The sequence below is a fragment of the Zalophus californianus genome, chromosome 4 (genome assembly GCF_009762305.2).
Source record: "Zalophus californianus isolate mZalCal1 chromosome 4, mZalCal1.pri.v2, whole genome shotgun sequence".
Lineage (NCBI taxonomy): Eukaryota > Metazoa > Chordata > Mammalia > Carnivora > Otariidae > Zalophus > Zalophus californianus.
This window is the reverse complement of record NC_045598.1, coordinates 142,163,642-142,185,856: the sequence shown is the minus strand read 5'-3', so window position 1 is coordinate 142,185,856 and position 22,215 is coordinate 142,163,642. Positions and strand designations below refer to the sequence as shown.

Below are 22,215 nucleotides of genomic sequence, written 5' to 3'. Positions count from 1 at the left end.
TAAGGAATACGAAGAAAGGAAGCAAAAGTCACTATATTGTATACCAGTTTGTAATTAGAACACATTTCAATCATTTATCCTAGAGTGACTAAGAGAGAAAAGAGCCTTACAAACCTCTGATTTAAAAAAAACAAAAAAACAAAAAACAAAAAAAAACCCTGACATGTAAAGAGTAAAAATGGGGGAAAATGAACAAATTTCAATTAATTCCAAACATGGAATCCTAAGGAAAACTGCAAAGTTAGGCCCATTAACTATCTTTTCCTTGGTCACTATTTATAATTCTACACAGTCTTAACCACATTATACTGTATTCAAAATTGTATGTGTCTGAATATACAATCCGATTGTATGTCTACGTTACCTAAGAAACAAATCTGTAGTAATACAATTAAAGGCAGGATCTGTTTTTAAATTTTCCTCATAATACCTATCCCAGTGCTGGTCACGCTGACCAATTCAAAAAAGCTCACCAACTTGTTTAATATGGTATTCATATTCATATTCTTCCTTCTGACTTTTTAAAACAAAGGCTCTAGACCCACCTGATGATAAGTCTGTGGCTGGTGTCTGTTGAAGATTTTGGCTTCTTTCGGAGACATGTTGCTCAGGCAGATTCTGAGTTGCTATGTTGGATTTCTGTGGGGTCACTGGAGTGGAGGGCTGAGACGAGGGTTGTGTGAGGTCATCAGGTGGGGGGACAGGAAAAACCACAGGCTTAGACGAATTGGACTCTTTATTTATAAGCAGCACGTGGATAGGTCCTGAATGACTCTTTAGATTGATCTGGTATTTCTTTTGTCCATTCTGACCCTTTAAAGTTATTGGGTATAAACAAATGAATAAATATTAACATTTCTAACTACCTTGGAACGTTAAAAATTAAGATAAGCAAAACTACTAGGGACTCATTATTATATAGCATAGAATTATATATAGCAAAGTCAATAAATGTCTTTGACTCAATTAGAAAATGTTTTGAAAAAGGCCCAATTTAAAGCAATCTATTATTGTTGATATTTAAGTTGAACTTTTTCCTCAGGATTGTTATATCAGTTATAGATATAGCAATTTTAACTGATTTTATAAAGATTATTGACTATATATCATTACTCGTTCCTTGATATTTTCTAGCTCAAATCAAATTTAATAAAACTTGTAATCAAAATGTTAAATAATTCAGTCACTTATATAATTTTACTGAAGTCATCCAAATTCAGATATCAATACTTCCAGGTAGAAAACTTGAAAGCAGTAATTTGGAAGTGTTTACACACAATTAGCTCTTATTCAGCTAAAGAGAAAACATTTGATCCTCTTAAGACAGTAGATCCATTTTAAGAAAAGTTATCGTACCATTTCTGGAATAGGTACCTCCAGCTGTGTACCAGAAGGTGCTTGAATGGCCAAAAGTGTATCACCTGGTGAAAAAAAATATTTTTAAGTTTTAGAAAATACTATGATCTTGGAATACAGTGGCAAGAGTATGGGCTCTGGAGTCAGAATGCTTGGGTTTGAATCCCAGGTTAGGTGACCTTGGGCTTTGGTTCCTAATTCTGCAAAATGGGGGAAACATAACTTACTGAATAGGCTTGTTTTGAGGATTAGCTGAGGTAATACATGTAACAGTAGATCTTAGAAGAGGGTAAATACTTAGTGTTAGCTCTGTTATTCTCATTAACAAATTCAGTTCAAGTTAATTTTGCTTTCATTCAGTCTTGTATAAAGTCTGAAATTCTTGAAACCTTTAGCCTCAAGTAACATTGTTTACTTGAGATTTTTAAATTACTTAAGTGACTAGGGATACTAGAGATTAGATATGATACTGTGAAAACTTGAGCTTAAGTGAAGTTAATTTTAAAGCTAAATTCTACAGCAGACTCTGTTGAGTTGAAGATTAAAAATGCTTTCCCCAAACTTTCTTAGAAAGCTCAGGACAGGGGTGCCTGGGTGGCTCAGTCAGTTAAGCATCTGCCTTTGGCTCAGGTCATGATCCCAGAGTGCTGGGATCAGTCCCTGCATGGGGCTCCCTGCTCAGTTGGGAGCCTGCTTCTCCCTCCCCCTCTGACCGTCCCCTGGCTTATGCTCTGGCACTCTCTCGCTCTCTCTCAAATAAATAAAATCTTAAAAAAAAAAACAAAGAAAGCTCAGGACATATGGTGGCAGAGTAAAGCAGTAAGTCCACACATATTGTCAATATAGTCTTGGAAAGTCAGATTTCACTTGGCAAGGTGCTTGGCAGATCTTTTTTTATTGCATAATACATAAGACTGTCCGTTTAATAAGCCCTGCATAACTAAATATAAATATGTATGCAAAATTTAATTTTACTTGTGTTATAATTATGGGAACACAGCCCCCCTCCCGATATAGTTAAATACACTGTATTTTCCTTTCAAGGAGAACACATGGAGGCAGGGGCTGGAATAGGGTTAGGAATAATTGTCCTGGTTATAAAATGGATTCACCTAACCCTGCCCTCATGCTTTCTTTGAGTTCATTTGTGACCAGCACACTTGCTTCATACAGTTTCATAAACAGTGCCAATGAGAACCATGTTTTGTTCAAATTTGGTCACTGACACTACAATTCTGTGACTTTGAGACTGCGGTTTAATCTTTCTCTGACTTAGCTGCCCCTCCCACACAGTTTACACCTACCAATGCAGTCAATGAAGTGAAAACTGAAAAGCAGTTACTGTCATGAGAACAGAAACAAAAGCAACCTATAACTACAGAGCAGTGTTGAATGACACAAAATGTCCACAGTTCCTGAAAATAATGACTTCGGGTGAGTGCCTGGGGAATGCTGAATCACTCTACGCTACCTAGATCAATAAGAGGAAGTATGTTAGAACAAACTGACTAACAGTACTTACCATTAAAGCAATTACAGATGTCTTCATGAGTTACATAGGAAAATGTACTGTCATAAGAATTAAGGAACAACATGTATACCAAGGTCTAGACATTTAAATTAAGATAATAAATCTGCAGGCCAAAACAAAATGACCAAATGCATGAAGGTGCTGCATGGTAAGATAAAAAAAAAAAAAAAAAAGTCTTTAGTCTGGAAAGGCAAAGACAAAGGTCCATAAGAGGAGTGCCCATCCTTTGCTCCAAGAAGAAGTCACTTTTGATTTTCTGTGACATATGAGGACCTTTGAGAGAGATGAAAAACAGTGCATATTGCTCACGGAGACAGGGCTTCTGGAGGGGAAGATATCAGTGGGGAAAAGGGTGCTATCAGTAGGAGTGGAGAGTGACCAAATTGAGAATCTTCCTGGGTCATGGCTTAGGGAACTGGAAATGGCCAGAATCTTGGAAAGCAGTGCAGCAAAGTCCAAGATCAACTAGTTCAATGGTTTTTGTATTTTGGGGCTCCACAAGACACAGCTTGAAGGGGTGCCTGGGTGGCTCAGTCGTTAAGTATCTGCCTTCAGCTCAGGTCATGATCCCAGGGTCCTGCGATCGAAGCCCCGCTTCGGGCTCCCTGCTTGGCGGGAAGCCTGCTTCTCCCTCTCCCTCTGCCCCTGCTTGGGTTCCCTCTCTCGCTGTGTCTCTCTCTGTCAAATAAATAAATAAAATCTTAAAAAAAAAAAAAAGACACAGCTTGAAAACCCCATTGTTATCAAACTGTTAAGGAGCTTTGATCTGTAGAAATAGCAAATGAGATCATGGACTTACTCAACAAATTGCCAAAACAACATAAAAAATTAATTGTATACATTAGTCAAAAATTCATGAGAGGTAGTAGAAGATAAATGCCATTAAGAGATTCCATAAGAGTACAGGCAAGTTTACAAATCAAGAGAATCATTGGTATTTGAGAGAATAGTGCTTTTAAGAAACACATGAAGTATATCCCTAATAGTTTTCCCCCACATAATATGATAAATACATAAACCTTGGTCCCCAACCTGAAGTAGGTACTATCTTTGAGTTCATATTAGGCAGAAAGTGTCCTGGATTGATTGCAGGTCCATGATATTTTATTTTCAAGCCAAAATTAATTTTTCAAAACTTTGAGAGTTACTGAATTTTTGCCACTTCAGAACACTGAGCATAATTATTTAAATATACCTATGCATTTAACAATGACTTCTAATATTCAGAGACCCCCTAAGGACACTTTAGCTAGCATATTGCATCCTATCAATGGTAGATTGAAAGTGGATGAATTTTTTTTTCTCAATGCAACACAGGAATAATGTTAACAGATGTACTGTGTAGTTTAAGAGGTAAAAACTTTTCAAATATTAGTATAAATTGTTAGAATGATATTGTAAAATTAAAATATTATATTCACTTACAAAACTTTTTAGAACACTAGAATAAAGTAACTGATCTTCAGCCTGGAAAATATATAAATACAAATGCTATGGCTATATGTGTAACTTATTTAAAAGGATATCTATTATTAATGGAGTCGTCCATCACATTTTTGATGCTTTGCTGTAGCCACAACTTCTGCTGATCAAGTTCTCTTTCCTTCAGTTCTAGATCTTCAATTTCAGCTTTAAGATATCTTAATCTATCTATGACTTCTTTAGTATTACAGCCAGCACCTACACCTCTTAAAAACATATGAGAATTAATATTTCCAGTATCAAGCCCAGGTTAACATCACTTAATTTTTATAATAATAAAAACTGACTGAATTAGTAATTCATTCAAGACAAAAAATCTTTACAATCTTCTAAAAATCAAGCATTACAATCCTTAGAAAATTTAAACATCGTACCTCTGAATATATTTGCTTAGAAAATTTATTGGCAAGAACAATCAAATTTAAAAATTCTCAATGCATTTGCCATACAGAAAATGAAAATTTTCATAAAGTCTAAAAAAAGTTCTCAGGATATTCTAGAATGGTGTTTGTCATCTGAAAGGCCAGGCTAGTTAGTGACTGGCACCAAAAGGATGTCAAAGCTAACAGTCACACCTGGAAGTGTCATGACGTAGGCTGAGATGCTAGTAAAATAAATTACAACCTTTTAATATTTTGGTTGAGATTCTGGCTTTAAAACAAAACAAAACAAAATACTAAGGCCAAAGGGGACAAATTTGCAGAACAGAAAGTATTTTTTACATTCAAACATACAACCATACAACAGTTAACAAATGACAATATGCATTTCAATCAACTACTACATAGAAGGTACATATTCTATACACAGGACATAGTTCCTGTTCTTAAGGAGTTTATATTAGTTGGGCAGCTAAACACTTAGGCAGAGAGGGATTAATAATACAACGCAGTATGCAGTGTGTGCCAAATGTGTAACTTGAGGGAGAAAATAAGATTTGAATTTTCAGAGTGTAAATCAAACGGTGGACAGAGTAAGGGAGCATGCCAACGCAGGAGTGACATATACAGAGGCCCAGAGCGGTGTCCAGGGAAAGAGAAGCGGCCTGGTGAGACTAGAGGGCCGAGAGAGGATTTAGGAGAGCTAAACAGTAGAAAGGTCAGATTTTACAGAGCGTTAGAAAGAAAAGTAAAGGTTTTAGAGTAGGGTACTGGTTTGTAACTTACTTCCATTGTATGCTATTTTTTGACTTTTTTTCAATCAGGTCAATTCCCTCCAAGACATTGGTGATATCATAAATTCTTCTTTTTTGTCTCACAGCCAAAGTATCTGCAGCCTGTTTTCAAAAAGGGGAGGGGGGAAAGGGGGGAGGCAAAGAACAATGAAATAAAGGACAATTCATATTTTAAAGCCAAAAAGCGTTGATTATTAAGTTCACAGCATGACAGCCGAATCCCAAATTTGACCTGGTCAGTTGCTTGGGAACAATAGGTGGGTATGTTCAAAGCATCTCTCAAACATTGCAAATACCAAAGAAATTATTCCATTTAAAAGCCAGCAGATGTTAGAGTGGGGAAAAAAATATACAAAGGGTCATGACACAAAGCCTACAGAAATAAAAGAACACAATAAGAATACTTCATGTCACCTTATGGACTAATCCTGAGGAGGAGTACTAATTGTCTACCCATGTCACTTCCTATTTCATTTCTCTTTTCATAAACAGTCTTGTCTAAAAACAGCCTTAATTGTTTTTTGAAACTTTGAAAAATTATATCTCAGCAACCTGTTAATAATTAAGTCTAGAGACTTGGGGGGTAAGTCTAAATTATACATACACTTGTAGTACCGAAATATACTATCTACATTTTTTAAACTCACAATGAAAATGGAGGAGTGAATCATGCCATCCAACACAAAGTATAAAATCAACAAGAAATCAAACTCTATAGCACAAAGTTGTGGTACCAGCAAATATAATACAAAAGCTTGGTAGTTTGACTCAACAAAAGTAAGGTCAACAAAAATATTTCATGCTACCATGTTATGAATAAATGCAGGAATGCTAGACTGTTTCTCTAATTGGTTCCCATTCATCTTTATGAGCTTTGTTCCCCTATGAAATAGACAGAACCTTCAGAAAGAAGTTATCCTACAGCTCTTTTTCAGGGTGAATTACACAATAACCTATCTTGAATGTGGAGTCATGTGATAAGAGTTATGGTAGTAAAGAAAAAACACATTTATGTCCGTACAAAATTCAGCATATTATCCAAATTAATGAACAGAATTTAGTTTCATATAATTGGTTACCAGCTCTCCCAAGGCATCACCACTTTCTTGATTCTTTAAAAACACAGGACACACACACACACACAATCCGGGACAGCATATTATTAGCAATATGGACCTTCTTTCTACAGGAGCAAGTGTGACTTAACTTCATAGGCATTTAACGTCGATTCCATCAACCCATTTATTGTGCTACCAAAACACCAAGTTACTACTGTCCGATTAATTAATCATTCAGGCCTTCAGGAAGGGGATTCATGCTTCAATCAGTGGACCAGGAGAATAAATAAGATGTGGCAGAAAGAATGAAGAACCAGAAACCGAGGCTCTGAGTCCCCAACTCTGACTATTTTGGTTCCATCTCTTCTAGAGAACCAGAAAATTAAAAGTAGGATGAGGCATGGTTTCATTGATCTCCTCTTCCCTTCTACTTAGCAATTTCCTTCCTGTTTTATCAACATTCCTAAAGTTGCTTGAGTCTGAGGCTGTTTTTCTAAAGAGCAATAATCTCCTGCAAAGTTAACTGTAAAAATCTGAAGTTGAGGATTCATCTCTTACTTCCCTTGGAAGAAGTCTTCTTGAGAAGTAACCCAGAGCCCTTCAAGCCAGCTCTACGGTATCCGTATCTATGTACTCACACACAAAAGCCTTCACCACCATAGCAACAGCTCACCGGTTAGGGTATTAGAGCATGTTTGTATGAACCAGACTGCAAGAGCTATCCAAGGTCATCAGGCAAAGAGCCATCAGAGCTCACTTTTAGGCCAAAATTTTTTAAAGTTTATAATCTAGTTTATAATTCATTACTGTTTTAACATGACAAATTTTAGTCCTTTATTTCCAAAACTAAACATTATTTCTTAAATATTTTTCTATTTAACTATATAAACACATAAATGACCAGCATGTACAGAACATTATCACTTAAAAAGGATCTCCAGGAGGTTTTTATTTCAGCAGCCCTGTCATTCTTTGGACCGTAGGTTCTGGAGTTTGGCACACAGGGATCCAGTCACAGTGCCGCCACTTCCTATCTTCAGCTCGTCTCAGACTCATGAAGCTTCATTTCCTTTTTTGTAAAATGCAATAATAACATATCTGAATTGTGGAGATTAAACTAGATAATCTTAGCACAACTGTCTGCTACGCGGATCATGGATGAGATTTAGAGTTTGTGTGTATATGGACCTATCACATTTTATGTAGTGTTTCAGAAAGTTGTGTGAATTCTTAAAGTTTTATGAAGTAATTCAAGACATCATATTCAATAGAATCATACAATGAATCACCATGATCATCATTCATTTAGCCACTATGATGTGTCAGGCTTGTTCTGTGTCTTATGGATAGAGTAGTAATGGAACAAAGTCCCTGCCCTCAAAGAGGGGGAAGGAGTTAATAACATGCAAATAATTATGTTAGGAGGAATGCATGTAGGGGCTATATATACAGAATTTTAAAGCTCCCCGAATAAGGTGGCATTTGAATTGAATGGAGAAAGTGACCCTGAAGAATATCTGACAGGAAGCAGCAAGTGCAAAGGCTCTGAAGTAGGAATATGCTTACACTCTTCAAGGAAAGACGGGCGAGCCAGTATGGCCAGAAGAGTGAGTGAGAGGGAGAACGGTGAGAGAAAGGGGCGGGGAGGGAAGGAGGGAGACAAGGCGGGGGGAGGAGGTAGTGAGAGACAGAGATAAAGATGGGGACACCCCGGATAGCGAGGGGCCAGATCACTGGGGTCTTGCAGGCCATTGTCAAGATTTCAGCTCTTATTCCCCGTGAAATGGAAAGCCACTGGAAGGCTTTACACACATGGTCATTTGATGCCCTGCTTTAAAACGTTCTCTCTGGGTGTTCTGGGTAGGAAAAAAAGGCTATTGTGAAAGCAATGTCAATAATCCATTCGAGAGATGGTTAGTGGCTTGAATGAACAGGTAACTGAGGATGTTGTGAGAAATGGTGAGATTCGGGATATATTTTGAAGGTATAGCAAGCAGATCCAGAGAGCAGAGTCAAGGGTAACTCTACAGTTTTTGACATGAACAACTGGAGATGAGGAAGACTGCAGAAGAACAGGTTTGAGGCACTAGAAATCAGGAACTTGGCTTTGGATAATTTGACCTCCAAGGGGAGAGGTTCAGAAGACGACTGGACACGAGTGTGTGGGTGAGCAGAGAAGTCCAAGCTAGAGATATCATTTCAGTAGTCATTAGTAAATAGACATTTTAGGTCACGGGATGGAACCCAGTGGATTCACCTAAGGAGGTAAAACTAGAAAGAGAAGATGTCTAAAGGCTGACCCCAGGGTACTCAGTGTTTAAGATCTGGGAAGTGAGGAGCAACTTGACACTGAAGTAAGAGAAATAGAAAGAGTGGCATCTTGAAGCCAAGGGAAGAGTGTAAGAAAGAGTGACCAGGTCAAGTACCGCTGTCAGGGTGAGTCAGATGAGCAGTAGACCTGATCATGGACTTGACTTTGGCAAGTCACTGGTGACCTTGGTCAGAGCTGTCTTGACTGAGTAATGGAATCAAAGCCTTAATGGAGAGATTCCAACAAAGAGTGGAAGGAAAGCTACAGCAGACAACTCTTTTGAAGAATTCTGCTGCAGAGAGGAACAGAAGAATGGGGCAGTAGCTGTAGGGGATTGTGGAGTCCCTCCAGGAAGTTTTTTCCCCCTTCCTTTCTCTCTTCTTTTAAAGATGGGAGCTAATTCAACATGTAAATTATGCTGATAAGAACCGTCCAATAACGGAGGCAGAGGGATAATTAACCAATGCAGGAGAGAGAAAGGACTGCTACAGGTAGGCAAGGAAGAATGTGAATCAGATGAGCTGAGGATTAGCCTTAAATGATAACAAGGCATATTAATAACTGCATTCCAGCCGAGTTTCCGGTGCAGATGTAGGTAGGATAATAGACCAGGAAGGGGGAGAGTTTAGACATTTCCTTCTGGTTGCTTTCTATTTTCTCATAAGTGGAGGTTGTTGGGGGGGGGAGTGAAGAGGGGAGGGAATGGTTAATGGTTTAGGAGAAAGATGAAATATTCATCTAGGAGAGTAGGAGTAAATACTGTAGAAGGAATGCTGGACGCAATATTAGTCCTCTTGAAGTTAGTTATTGTGAATTTAAACTGAGACCCATGAGCATCAGTGTGCACTTTTCTCCAGCCTTGGAGAACAGCCTGGGTACTGTCAAGGGGCAGGCAGAGAGCAAATGGTTACATCATCATCCCATGTTGCCACATGGCTATTGAATAAGCACACATGCGCATGCATCAAATTTACTTTAAAAGGTTACATTTGCTATTACAAATTTGACCTACAAAACACAAAGGAAGCATCTATTTGTACAAACCAACTCAGTTTGGGGGGAAGATAAACAACCCTCTGAAAGAAATACATCTCCCCTCCAAATAGTAAATCCTTTTCTAAAACTATGTCACCAATTGCAAACAAAGTGGTATCTATATGGGGAACAAAATTAAAGCTTGTGATGCTTTTTGGAGGTGGGTAAGATAAATCAGGAGAACTGAGAGAGATCACATGTAAGTGCTTAAAAGGGCTTTAAGAATTTCCTGGCCCCACCCCTTCACTTTAACAAATGAGTCCACTAAGACCCAATGTCAACTCTGGGTGAGGGAGAGAGATTATGTGGTAGGTTTATTTGAGTTAAGATTAGCTGCAGCTCATTTGTTCAACAATGCTCTTCTGATGGAACATGATGTTGCATTCAAATGCGCTAACATACAAACAATAACTATGGGAAACATCCCGTCTTTCAGGTTCTCCATCTGCAAAGCAGGTACTTTACTTTCTTCCAGGACCATAACTGTCAATACATGTGTACTCAGTGTTTCAGCTACTGTGCTTTGGAAACTAATACTACAGTCAGTGGGGCCAGAATCTAAAAGTAAAAAATGTGCCAGGGAAACACTATATAAAGTCAGTTAGTTATATACACATGTACACACACATACAGATGATAGGATGCTAACAATAAGGTGAAAAGAACCCAAGTGATGCCCCCAGAGTGCCCATAAAATATTCAAAAATTTTTTTTAAAACCAAGTGAACTCACTTTCGACTGTGCCATGTGGTATTTTCTGTTATCTATCTTATGATAAGGTTTGGACTGATTGTTAGCTAATTTCAAATACTGATAAAGATAATTAACTTACAGAATGTCTGATTTCAAATCACAGCTAAGAAGAACCATTTATAAGCCAGTAACAGGATAACGGTGAAATAGGATCTTCCAAGGAATATTACCTAATTTAATCCTCACACCATTTTCTAAAGGAGGTACCATTCTCCTCATTTTATAGGATACAGACTCATAAAGCTAATGGATAATCAAACGGAACTTGACATTAATTACATATTCATGAAATAGGTTTGTGGCAAAACATTTTCAAATGGGCTCTATAATTTCAAGATTTTAAGTAAGTGCGGTGTGCCGTCAAAATTCCCAAACTAAAAAAAAAAATTGCACTGAATAAGCAATTTAAGTACCACTGGTACTTGTAACAAAAGAACTGTATACATATCTAAGGTTGTGGGTAACACCTTGTGTTAGAGGATGAAGTATAAAAATGGAAACAGTCCCATATTGTAGAGATAAAGTATTATAAGAGGTTGAAAAAAAGAGAGATCACTTAAGGTGGAGGCAAAAGGGAAAGTTGCTGGAAGAGGCTGCCACGTGCTTTCAATGGGTCTGCAGGGGACACTGAATCAATAAGGAAATTAAATACCAAAAATAAAGAACTAACTTTATGGATACAAAGGCGTCCCTCAAGAAGCAGCACTAAGCACACAGTATTTTAATTCCAACTCAGTATCCTGCCCCAAACAAATTCCTCCTAAAAAATCTCCAATGCTTTTGCTACCCCAAACTGTCATTCCTAAATATGATATTGATATATATGGACCAATATTTTTGAAATGCATAAACTTTAAATTTGTTCTAATTTTTATTTTTAATTGGTTCTTATTGCAGTACAGTTGACATACAATAACTTATTAGTTTCAAGTGTACAACTTAGTGATTCAACATTTATATATGTTGTTATCACCATGTTAAACCTAGCTACTGTCACCAAAGTTGTTACATATTATTAACTACATTCCATAGTTATACTTCGTATTCCCGTCTTATTTATTTTATAACTAGAAGCTTGAGCCTTTTAATAAACCCTGCATAAGCTTTTATAAAGAAACTTTTTTATTGTTTTACTCAAGTCACCAAAGATTACTCAAAAGAAAAAAGAAGATATTTGATAAAGTATCTGTTTAAGTAGGAAAAGCCTGCTGAAACTCTGAAATCTATAAATTGCAAACTCTAGGTGGCCTGTCCAAGTCTTCAACTGCTTTGAAAATTCTCTCCTCATAAGTACTAACTTTTTTAAAACAAGAGCAAAATTCAGTGTGCATCTGCTATTCTACCACTTGGGTTTGTGCTGGTGGCAGGCAGAGACATGAGAGGCTCTGGGATAGGCCTGACTTACTAACTTTATGACCCTGGGCAAGTTACTTAGCCTCTCTGTGCTTCAATTTCCTGATCTGTATGACTGTTAAGATGCTGTTATTTGAGGATCAAATGAATGTATCTGAAACACTTAGAAGAGTGCCTGGCACATGGTAGGCATTTCAGTTGTGTTATTAATCCAATTTCAATTATTGATGCAATTTCTCCCCTAAAGTAATGAGAAAAGTTTGCTCTTGGAAGGTGTATCATGGAATAAAAGAGAATACCCCTACCTATCTCACTAACTCACTAATTAACACTTTGGAAGGCAGTCAAGTCCAGTGAAGTAGAACAAAAAGGCTTCTAAAGAGCAAAAATAGATATAAAAAGGTGTATTTCACTACTCAAAACATTCATCCCATTTGGATCCTACGTTACTCCTTTTATATGATTCCTAACGGTTGGGCTATTTAATTTCAAGGTCCACGGGAGAACTGGAAGTACCATCTGGGACAGTAGGGAGGCACCTCGGAGCAATCAAGGCACAAGAGAGAAACTATAGGACAACAATTCACAAAGCAGACACAGCTGAGGCCACTGGACAAGACAGCAGTCCAACGTAGAAAAGCCTTGAGGTGGGGCGCCTGTGTGCGTGGCTCAGGCGGTTAAGCGTCTGCCTTTGGGTGGGGTCTTGACCCCAGGGTCCTGGGACGGAGCTCCATGTAGGGCTCCCCGCTCAGCAGGGAGCCTGCTTCTCCCTCTCCCTCTGGCCCCACCCCTCCCCACACTCATGCTTGAGCACCTGCACTTTCTCAAATAAATAAAATCTTTTTTAAAAAAAAGATAGCTTAAGGCTATCATCTCCAAAAAATGCAAGACATAATATTCAGTAGGTGCTTCCAAACCCACCTTACAGCGTAAGAAGTGTGCAACTGACCCATTTCCCTGACTTTCCCCTACAACCGTAAGCTGCAATCTACTAAAGGGACTGAGGCACACAATGGTTAACTCCTATTTGTTGAAGGAGATGGGAAAAAGCCTAGAAACAACTTATATACCTGTCTGTAAGAAAGGTTAATTCTGACTAATGTGATGGATGTAACTTATGAGGCCATCATAAATTATGTTTATAATTTATTTTTTATTTTTATTTTTTTAAAGATTTTATCTATTTATTTGACAGAGAGAGAGACAGCGAGAGCAGGAACACAAGCAGGGGGAGTGGGAGAGGGAGAAGCAGGCTTCCCGCGGAGCAGGGAGCCCGATGCGGGGCTCGATCCAGGGACTCCAGGATCATGACCTGAGTGGAAGGCAGTCGCTTAACCAACTGAGCCACCCAGGCGCCCTACCATTTAGTACTCTTGATATTAAAGTAGACTATCTGAAAATTATGACTCTCATTCCTAATTTATTTTCTCTCTTTTTGCCTGGTGTAACAAACTTTTTGAGACTTTTAAAGTTGGCGAGTTTCTTGTAAATAGACACCTGAATTCTTTTTCATCTAAACCACTTTATTGAAGCGTAGCTCAGTCAGTTAAGTGTCCAACTCTGATTTCTGCTCAGGTCATGGTCTCAGGGTCTTGAGATCAAGCCCCAGGTCGGGCTCCGTGCTGGGCATGGAGCCTGCTTGGGATTCTCTCTCTCTCCCTCTCTCTCTGCCCCTCCCCTCCCCCCACTGGCACTCTCTCTTTCTCTCAAAAAAAAAAAAAAATAGTAAAAAAAACCAACTTAATAAAAAGAAAAAGGATTTAAATACAATCATGTGTAATATAGAAAGAGGTTTCAATTATCACTCATTTGATGTATTTTGTGTTATGCTTTCATGATGTAACCTTTTGTTCCTTTTCATGGACTTAAGCTGTTATTTTCCCCCCTTAAAATGAGATTGCAGTTCAAAGTGTGTTTCTGGTCTATTAATAGTTACCTTTAAACTTAATAACCTATGTATATGCTTAGCATGGTGGCTCAGGGCATCACTTCTGGTAGCAGGCTACCTAAACTTACTTGTCACTCACTGTGAATATTTTTTTTATATGTTTTTATTTATTTATTTATTCATGAGAGTCAGAGAGAGAGAGGCAGAGGCAGAGGGAGAAGCAGGCTCCCCGCCTAGCAGGGAGCCCGATGCGGGACTCGATCCCAAGACCCTGGGATCATGACCTGAGCCGAAGGCAGACGCTTAACCATCTGAGCCACCCAGGTGCCCCACTGTGAATATTTTTTTAAAGTAAACTCTACACTGGATGTGGGGCTGGAACTCACAACCCTGAGATCAAGAGTCACATGCTCCACCGACAGAGCTAGCCAGGCACCCCAAAGCTTTTTTTTTTTTTAAGTAAATTGGGGCTTGAACTACTGTGGATATTGACTGTCAACCTCCTTACACGTCACTTTCCTATCAGCAAAATGGAGACATATCTCTCTTTAATCTTTTCAGGGTTAAATGAGTTCATACAAGTAAAGCATCGGGCATAGCGCCATTTAGTACCAGCTATTAATATAATTTTTATTAGTGTTGTAGAGCTTTAGTCTCCTGAGAATTTTTTTCCATTTAGCCAAGCATCTTGTATTGATGTTTAACAATTAGATGCCAGAATAGATGTGTCCAGGTCAGCTTTCTATGTGCATATTTAATAATTTTATTTTTTAGAGCAGTTTTAGGTTCAAAGCAAAACCGAGCAGGAAGTAGAGTTCCCATATACCCCTGCCACCACATGTGCATAGCCGCCCCCACTATCAATATCCCTCACCCGAGTGGCACATGGGTTAAAACTGATGAACCCACACTGACATTTCGTTATCACTCTAAGTCCATAGTTATATTAGGGTGCATTCTTGGTGTTGTACATACTACAGGTGTTGACAAATGTGTAATGACATGTGTCCACCATTACAGTGTCATACACAATAGTTTCACTAAAAATTCTCTGTACTCTGCCCTCTCACTTCTGAACCACTGATCTTTTACTATCTCCATAGTTTTGCCTTTTCCAGGATGCTATATAGCAGAATTATACAGTAGGTACCCTTTTCACATCAGCTTCTCTCACTTAGTAATATACATTTAAAGTTCTTCCATGTCTTTTCATGGCTTGATAGCTTTTTTTTTTTTTTTTAAAGCACTGAAGAGTATTCCATTGTCTGAATGTGCCAGTTTATTTATCCATTCACCTACCAAAAGACGTCTTGGTTGCTTCCAAGTTTTGGCAATTTCAAATAAAGCTGCTATACAAATTCATGTGCAGGTAGACATAAGTTTCCAACTCATTTGGGTAAATACCAAGTAGTGTGATTGCTGAATCATATGGTAAGAATATGTTCAGTTTTCTAAAAACTGCCAGTCTTCCAAGGTGGCTGTACCATTCTACATTCCCACAAGTAACGAATGAGAGTTCCTGTTGCTCCACATTCTTGCCAGCATTCAGTATTGCTAGTGTTTTGTGTTATTTTGCCATTCCAATAGGTATGTCGTAGTATCTTGTGTTGTTGCTTTATAGGTTTCTTTAATTTTGGTAAAATACACATGACATAAAATTTACCATCTTAACCATTTTTAAGTGTACAATTTGGTAGTTTTAAGTACATTCACACTGACACGCAACCCATCTCCACAACTCTTATCCTCTGGCAAATTCTAAATCCATAGTATGAGTTTGCTGGGGCTGCCATAACAAAAGACCACAGACTGGGTGGCTTAAACAACAGAAATTTATTTTCTTACAGTTTTGGAGGCTAAAAGTCCAAGATCAAGGTGTTGGCAAGTTTGGTTTCTTGAGAAGCCTCTCCCCTTGGCTGGCAGATGGTCACCCTTTCGTTGTGTCCTCACATGGGCTTCTCTCTGGGGGGATGAATCCTGGCGTCTGTGTGTCCAAATTTCCCTTCTTCTAAGGACACCAGTCTGATTGGATTAGTGCCTATCCCAATGACTTCATTTTAACTTCATCATCTCTGTAAAGGCACTATCTCCAAATATAGTCACATTCTGAGGTACGGAGGATTAGGGCTTCAGCATATGGATTTTGAGAGGACACAGTTCAGCCCATAACATGCTGAACCATTAAACAACTTCCCATTCTCCCCTTCCCCCTAGCCCCTGGAGTCACTCTTCTATTTTGTCTCTATGAACGTAACTACTCTTAGTTACTTCATATAAGTGGAATCATAGAGTATTTATCTTTTTGCAACTAGCATAATGTCTTCAGGGTTCATCCATGTTGTAGCATGTGTGAGAGAATTTCCTTCCTTTTTAAGGCTGAATAATCTTCCATTGTATGTACCTATCACATTTTGTTTATTTATTCATCTATTGATAGACACTTGTATTGCTTCTATCTTTTGGCTACTGTGAATAATGCTATGAATATGGGGTATACAATTATCTATTTAAGACACTGTTTCTAAATCTTTGAGTATACACTCAAAGAAGTGAAACTGTCCTGAGAATTGTTAAGTATGCCCTAAAGTTCTGGCTGTCCTACTCATATATCTTTCCTTAGGCTAATCCTATCTTTATCCTGTGACACCAAAACTTTGCTTTATGTCACAAACTAAGGCCTTAGATTATTTATTTCTTCCAGGGTATATCTTAATTAGCTAATCATAACTGGCTATGAGTCAGGGCATATATTAATTAGCTAATCATAAATTGGTATGAGTCAGGGACCTGTGAGATAAGGAACATCATAAATACTTTATCACTGTAACCTAGGTATTATGCAGGCAATTAGTAACATAAACAATTATAATACCGTCTTAATCATGCTTTAAAATTCAAGGTGGCACCAAAATGACAAATAAAATACAGAAACTCAGTTAGAAATCATATTTAATAGGAATTTCCAAAACAATATATAGATAGTCATGACTATCTTAACAGCGCTTTAAATTCTTACTTCTGGAAAAGTAGAACCCTAGTTTAATTTGTGAAATAATGTGGAATTCACCATCAATACCCTCATTTTTAAAGGAGGAGCTCAGGGCACCTGGGTGGCTCAGTAGGTTGGGCTTCTGACTCTTGATTTCAGCTCAGGTCATGATCTCAGGGTCGTGAGATCAAACCCCAAGTCGGGCTGCATGCTTAGCATGGAGTCGGCTTGGGATTCTCTCTCTCTGCCCCTTCCCCTGCCACGTGCGTGCACATGCCCTCTCTCTAAAAAGAATAAATAAAACCTTAAAAGAAAATAGGAGCTCAATACCTCTTTCTTCTGTCATGGGCAGAGGGATAAAAATAATCATGTGTTTTTCTTTAGAAGAAACATTCCATGTTCTTACACAGTCGAAAAACTTAAATGAGAGAAATTTGTGGTTTTTGTAAGGAATACTAAAAGACAGTATAGCATAAACAAAAGAAAAATGGTCTACTTTCAGATCTTACTCTGTCACTTTCTACTGTGTGACACTGGGCAAGTTACTTAACATTTCAATTTTCTCATCTGTGAAACAGGGATGTTAGGCCCAAATTTCCAAGTTGTTAAGATGATAAAATTAGTTAATATATGTAAAAAGTCTGGAACAAACTCTCCATAAATGCTAGTTATTAGCAGCATAAATTGTCAAGCCAGATAGCTTGAGAGGAGCAAGGGATAATGTGTCATCTCACTGGAGTAAAAAGTACTGCACCCCACTTTCGTAAATAAGACCATATACTATAGGTGTGGGAGTGGGAGGGACATATGTAAGTTTCACAAACCACTTTCAAAGTGTTTCTAATCTCTAATTGTTAAAGTATACTCAAACAGCTTTATTAGAATTTATTTGCTTTATTAAGCTACATCCTCAGGTATATTATGAAGAAGAAATGCATCACCAAGATGTAGCGTCCTGTTATTTTTCAGGAGTAGATGTCATGGTTCACAATAAGAAACATCACTGGAAAGATTTCACTGTAAGATTTTTATATGAATATATATATTTACATGTATGTATATACATATATTTACATATATGTAAATAAATATGTCTATTTTTCATGTATATGTGGAAAAAATGATACTCAAAGTGGTCTTTAGGAGTAAAAAATCATTAATACAAAGAAACATTATGTTACTGCAGAAACCTTTGAAACTTTTAGGAAAGTTCCAGGATGAATGAAACAATGCTGTTACAATAAATTAAATTCTACTTCCTACTCACTTTCTCTGTGACTTCTGGAGAACACTTATATGGCTTTAGATGAAACAGGAGGAAGCCAAAGAATTTAAAGGCAAGTAAGGCGAAGTTCCATCACATTCCCAGTTGAGTTGAGAAAGAAGCCCTCAAAGTTAAACCCTCAGTTCAGCTCTATCTGGAAAACCCCAAACTTCCCTGATTCCCTTTAACTGAAACCACAGTACATTTACACAGTAAATTCAGGATACAACTCAATGTCTAGATTTTGAATAGCAGTTTGCAAGCCATGTTTTGTAGTATCTCTGGCTTTCTCTGATGACTTCATGACTTCTTTTGAAATTTTTTAAATGGAATCCATTTTTAGTTCTTGACAATCTAAATAATATATATACACTATAAAGCACTTTAAGGGAGGAAGCAAGGGAGGAAAGGCTGTAGAAAGAACAAGGAATTTCCAGAGCTGGGGGGAAATTCCAGGAATAAAAAGATAGACAGTAGAAACTACTTGCCAACATACAAAATGCACACATCATGCCTTATTTGAATTCAGATAATTCAACAATCACTTAATGAACATCTACTGTGCTCAGGGTAAGGAAAGGGAATTCAAAGACAAACATCACCCCCTGGGCTACACTCAGAGGAGGGCCTCTAGTAGAAACCTTCAAGTCCCCCAGAGTCCTCTTCTCTACCTTCAGGGAACACTACAGAATGCTCTCTGGCTCAGAGCCGTTTCCTTTGCTCTAGGCACAACCTTAATGATCTAGGTCACACTTTCAAAGCCAAGTAAGGTGGTCCCACTGGCACTCCCCTGGGTGCTGGGACCAATCAACAGTATAAAATCAGATTTCGGATATCGGGGAAATGCCTAGGAGGGGGTCTGCGGTGATTAATGACACGTTAGTAATTTTTATTTGTTTTTAAAGCTTTGGTTCTTACTTAAACTTGGTGCACTGGTTGAATTTTAATTCAAGTAATCACATTCTCCTGTTCCTCGGCATTGTGGAATCCTTCCAAATCCTGCCTGGAACGGTTAAGTCATTCTGTTTAACCGAACAGCTTTTGATGCATACTGTTGTTTGAAAAACTGTAGTAAAAGACGAAGCACACGTTCTCATGAAACAGGAGTTTACTGAGCGCTTCCACCACCTTGAGTCAAAGTTCTAAAACATCCCCTTTCTGTGTGACGGCAAATCTCACTTTTAGAAATCTATCAGATACCAAATTAATCAAAAATCAAATATCCCCCTCCCAATCATCAGGATGATAAAAAGAATTGTGCTGGGAAGCGGGGTTTTTTTTTTTATTACTATTATTATTTCCACCGGGAACGAGTGTGGAAAGTTCGCTTTTTTCCCCTTTCATCCGGAAGAGGTGGCAAAATCGGGTTTTTTGTTTTGTTTCGAACAACCGGAACACGGTCTCCTCTAGAATAGCCTATTAAAACCATCAATTCCCAACAGCAAAATCGATCCCCAGGTGTCTCCAGGCAAAGTGCCCGGGTACCCCCTGCGCCTCTGCCACAGGTGGACGCGGAGCAGCAAGGACCCTCGGTCGCCCTCGGGTTCCTGCGCCAGAAGCCACGCGGGCGCGCTCCAGGTCCTAGGCTCTTTGTCGAGAGCCCAGCGCGGCGCCGGGCCCTATTGGTTGTGCGGCCGGTCGGGGCCATCCTGGTCCCTCGTCCCTCCCCCATCCCGGAGTCCTGGGCCTGGGCACCGGCCACATGGCCCTAGCTTTGGGGTCGCCCGGTCCCCGCGGGGCGCGTCCACACCACGCCGCCCGACCCACTCTTCAAGGGGTGGGCTTCTTCGGAGGCCGCGGGCAACGAAGTCCGCCCCCATCCCCGCCTCCCGCGCTCACCGCTTTGAGATCCAGGACGCCGTCCTTGGCCTCCTGCAGCAGCGACACGAACTTGGTGGTGAGCAGCCCCAGGCTCTTCTCGTGCCTGCTGCTACCGCCCCCGCCGCCCCCGAGCTGAGGCGGCGGTGGCTGCTGCGGAGGCTGCGCCTGGGAAGGCTGCGGCTGCGGCCGCTGGCCCTGGCCCTGGCCCTGCGGCGCCTGCTGGCCCGAGCTCGCGGGCTCCGCCGCCGCCATCGCGTCCCCACGCCGCGGTGCTGCGGCCCCCGCGCCCGGCCGCTCGTCCGCCCCCGCCCGCCGCCACCTGCCGGGCAGGCTCTGCAGCGGCCGCTCCAGCCGCCGCCGGCCGAGAGCAGAGCCAAGGGTCGCGGGCCCCGCAACAACAGGTGCGCTCGCGGCGCCCACGGGACTCGGGGCGCCTAGGCGCGCCGGCCTCCGCCCCTCCCCAAGCCCTGAGAAGCGTGAATGAAGCCCACGACCGAGGGGAGGGGGAGTGGAAGCGAAAAGAAGGGGCAGCGAGGGGTGGGGACCCGAGTTTAAATGGCAGGAAGTGACGCCGCGGCTCGCCGTTGCCTGGAAACGCATTTTTCTGTGGGAAGGAGGAGCGAGCAGGGAGGAGGGGAAGCGTCGGTGAGTGTGTTTCACACTCGCCTCACTGCTGTTCGTGAGCTGCCTGGAGGAATGACGACCTCCCGCAGCGACAGCGGGGGAAAGCAAGGACATCTCTGGGGCAGAAAATCACTCTGCCCAGTGGCCCTTAGTTTCTGAGCTCCGTTTGTAGAGCCGCAGGAGATCAGGTTTGGGTCGCTTATCGTCATTGGGTATTATCTGCTGAGCGCTTTTTGAGCTTTTAGAATCTTTTGCAAACATTTCAGTGACCGGGACCAAGTGCAGGGTTTTATTCCATAGATCATCTTTTTAGGTTTGGAATGCAAGGGAAGCAAAATCCTGGAGTTTAGGGTTTTGTCCTCATCAGCAGTCCCCTCCCAACGCCTTAACTTTGTGGGTAGAGAAACTGAAGTGTATGGGAGAGGTTGTGAATTGCTGGACTCACGGCTAGACCCCAGATCTCCTGCATTTAGAGGTGTTCTTAATGCCTCATTGAAATCAGATTATACTGTATTATTTAGAATATTAGGCACTCATAGGTTTTTGTGCTTCAGTGATACCCCAAGCCATTTTTGATACATGAGATGGCACACAGATCTGAGTAAAAATGAAGTCTTTTGATTACAAATTTCTGAAAATCAGGTCTAAATTTTATCTTTTTAAAATTTTTTAAAAGATTTTATTTATTTATTTGACAGGTAGAGACCCAGAGAGAGAGGGAACACAAGCAGGGGGAGTGGGAGAGGGAGAAGCAGGCTTCCTGCGGAGCAGGGAACCCGATGCTGGGCTGGATCCCAGGACGCTGGGATCATGACCTGAGCGGAAGGCAGATGCTTAACGACTGAGCCACGCAGGCGCCCCCAGGTCTAAATTTTAAATGAGTTGTTTTCACAACACTTGGAATATAGTAGATGCTCAATAAATATGAGGTGAATAGAAATTTCATATGACAAAATTAAGAAAGCTTCATGCAAGATTTTACTTAAAGTAACAAGCTGACAAAATGGGTGACTAAAGTGAAATGTTCAGACAGCAGCATTCACAGGTAAAACTAGATAAACCATTTATAATAAATTTGTTTCCTATTCATAGGCACAGAACTTTACTAATAACCAATAGTCTTCATTTTAATTCAAGAACTCTATAAGCAAAACTTGAAATTAAAAATCTTTAGTAAAACATGAAAAATTCAGCTAAAAAATGCCAAACAATTTAAGCTATCTGAAAATGGTTTTTCCTGTGTGATTTGTCATTAGCAAAATCAGTGACAAGTTTTGCAAATTAATTTCATTGACTAATAAAATTTTATTGATTAATAAAATTAATAAACAATAGTGTTTATTAAGGAGGTTTTAGTTAGTTTTAATTTGAAGAGGGAACATTCTGCCTATACATGCTGGGACAGGAATTGATAAAATTATAATTATTTTTTTAAAAACTTACATTTATGTTGTGCCTTAGTCAGCTAAGTCTGTCATAACAAAAATACCATAGTCTTTCTCATGGTTCTAGAGATCTGGAAGTCCAAGCTCGGGATGCCAGCATGGTCAGGTTCTAGTGAGAGCTCTCTTCCTGG

General features: G+C 39.7%; 1 protein-coding gene across 3 annotated transcripts in view; it reads right to left on the bottom strand.

Moving 5' to 3' along the window:
• E2F5 (E2F transcription factor 5) overlaps positions 1-22,215 on the bottom strand; it is a 25,670-nt gene extending 3,455 nt beyond the window's left edge. For 2 of the 3 annotated variants that reach the window (XM_027571817.2, XM_027571825.2), the window contains exons 1-6: positions 20,034-20,533; positions 5,536-5,645; positions 4,414-4,575; positions 2,879-2,922; positions 1,357-1,421; positions 546-813 (exon numbers count right to left, since the gene is read on the bottom strand). In XM_027571817.2, coding sequence (XP_027427618.1) covers positions 546-813; positions 1,357-1,421; positions 2,879-2,922; positions 4,414-4,575; positions 5,536-5,645; positions 20,034-20,267 — 883 coding nt within the window. In that variant the 5' untranslated portion in view covers positions 20,268-20,533. Of the gene's footprint in view, positions 1-545; positions 814-1,356; positions 1,422-2,878; positions 2,923-4,413; positions 4,576-5,535; positions 5,646-20,033; positions 20,534-22,082 lie in introns of those variants that run through there. The other variant, XM_027571835.2, reaches the window with a different exon arrangement.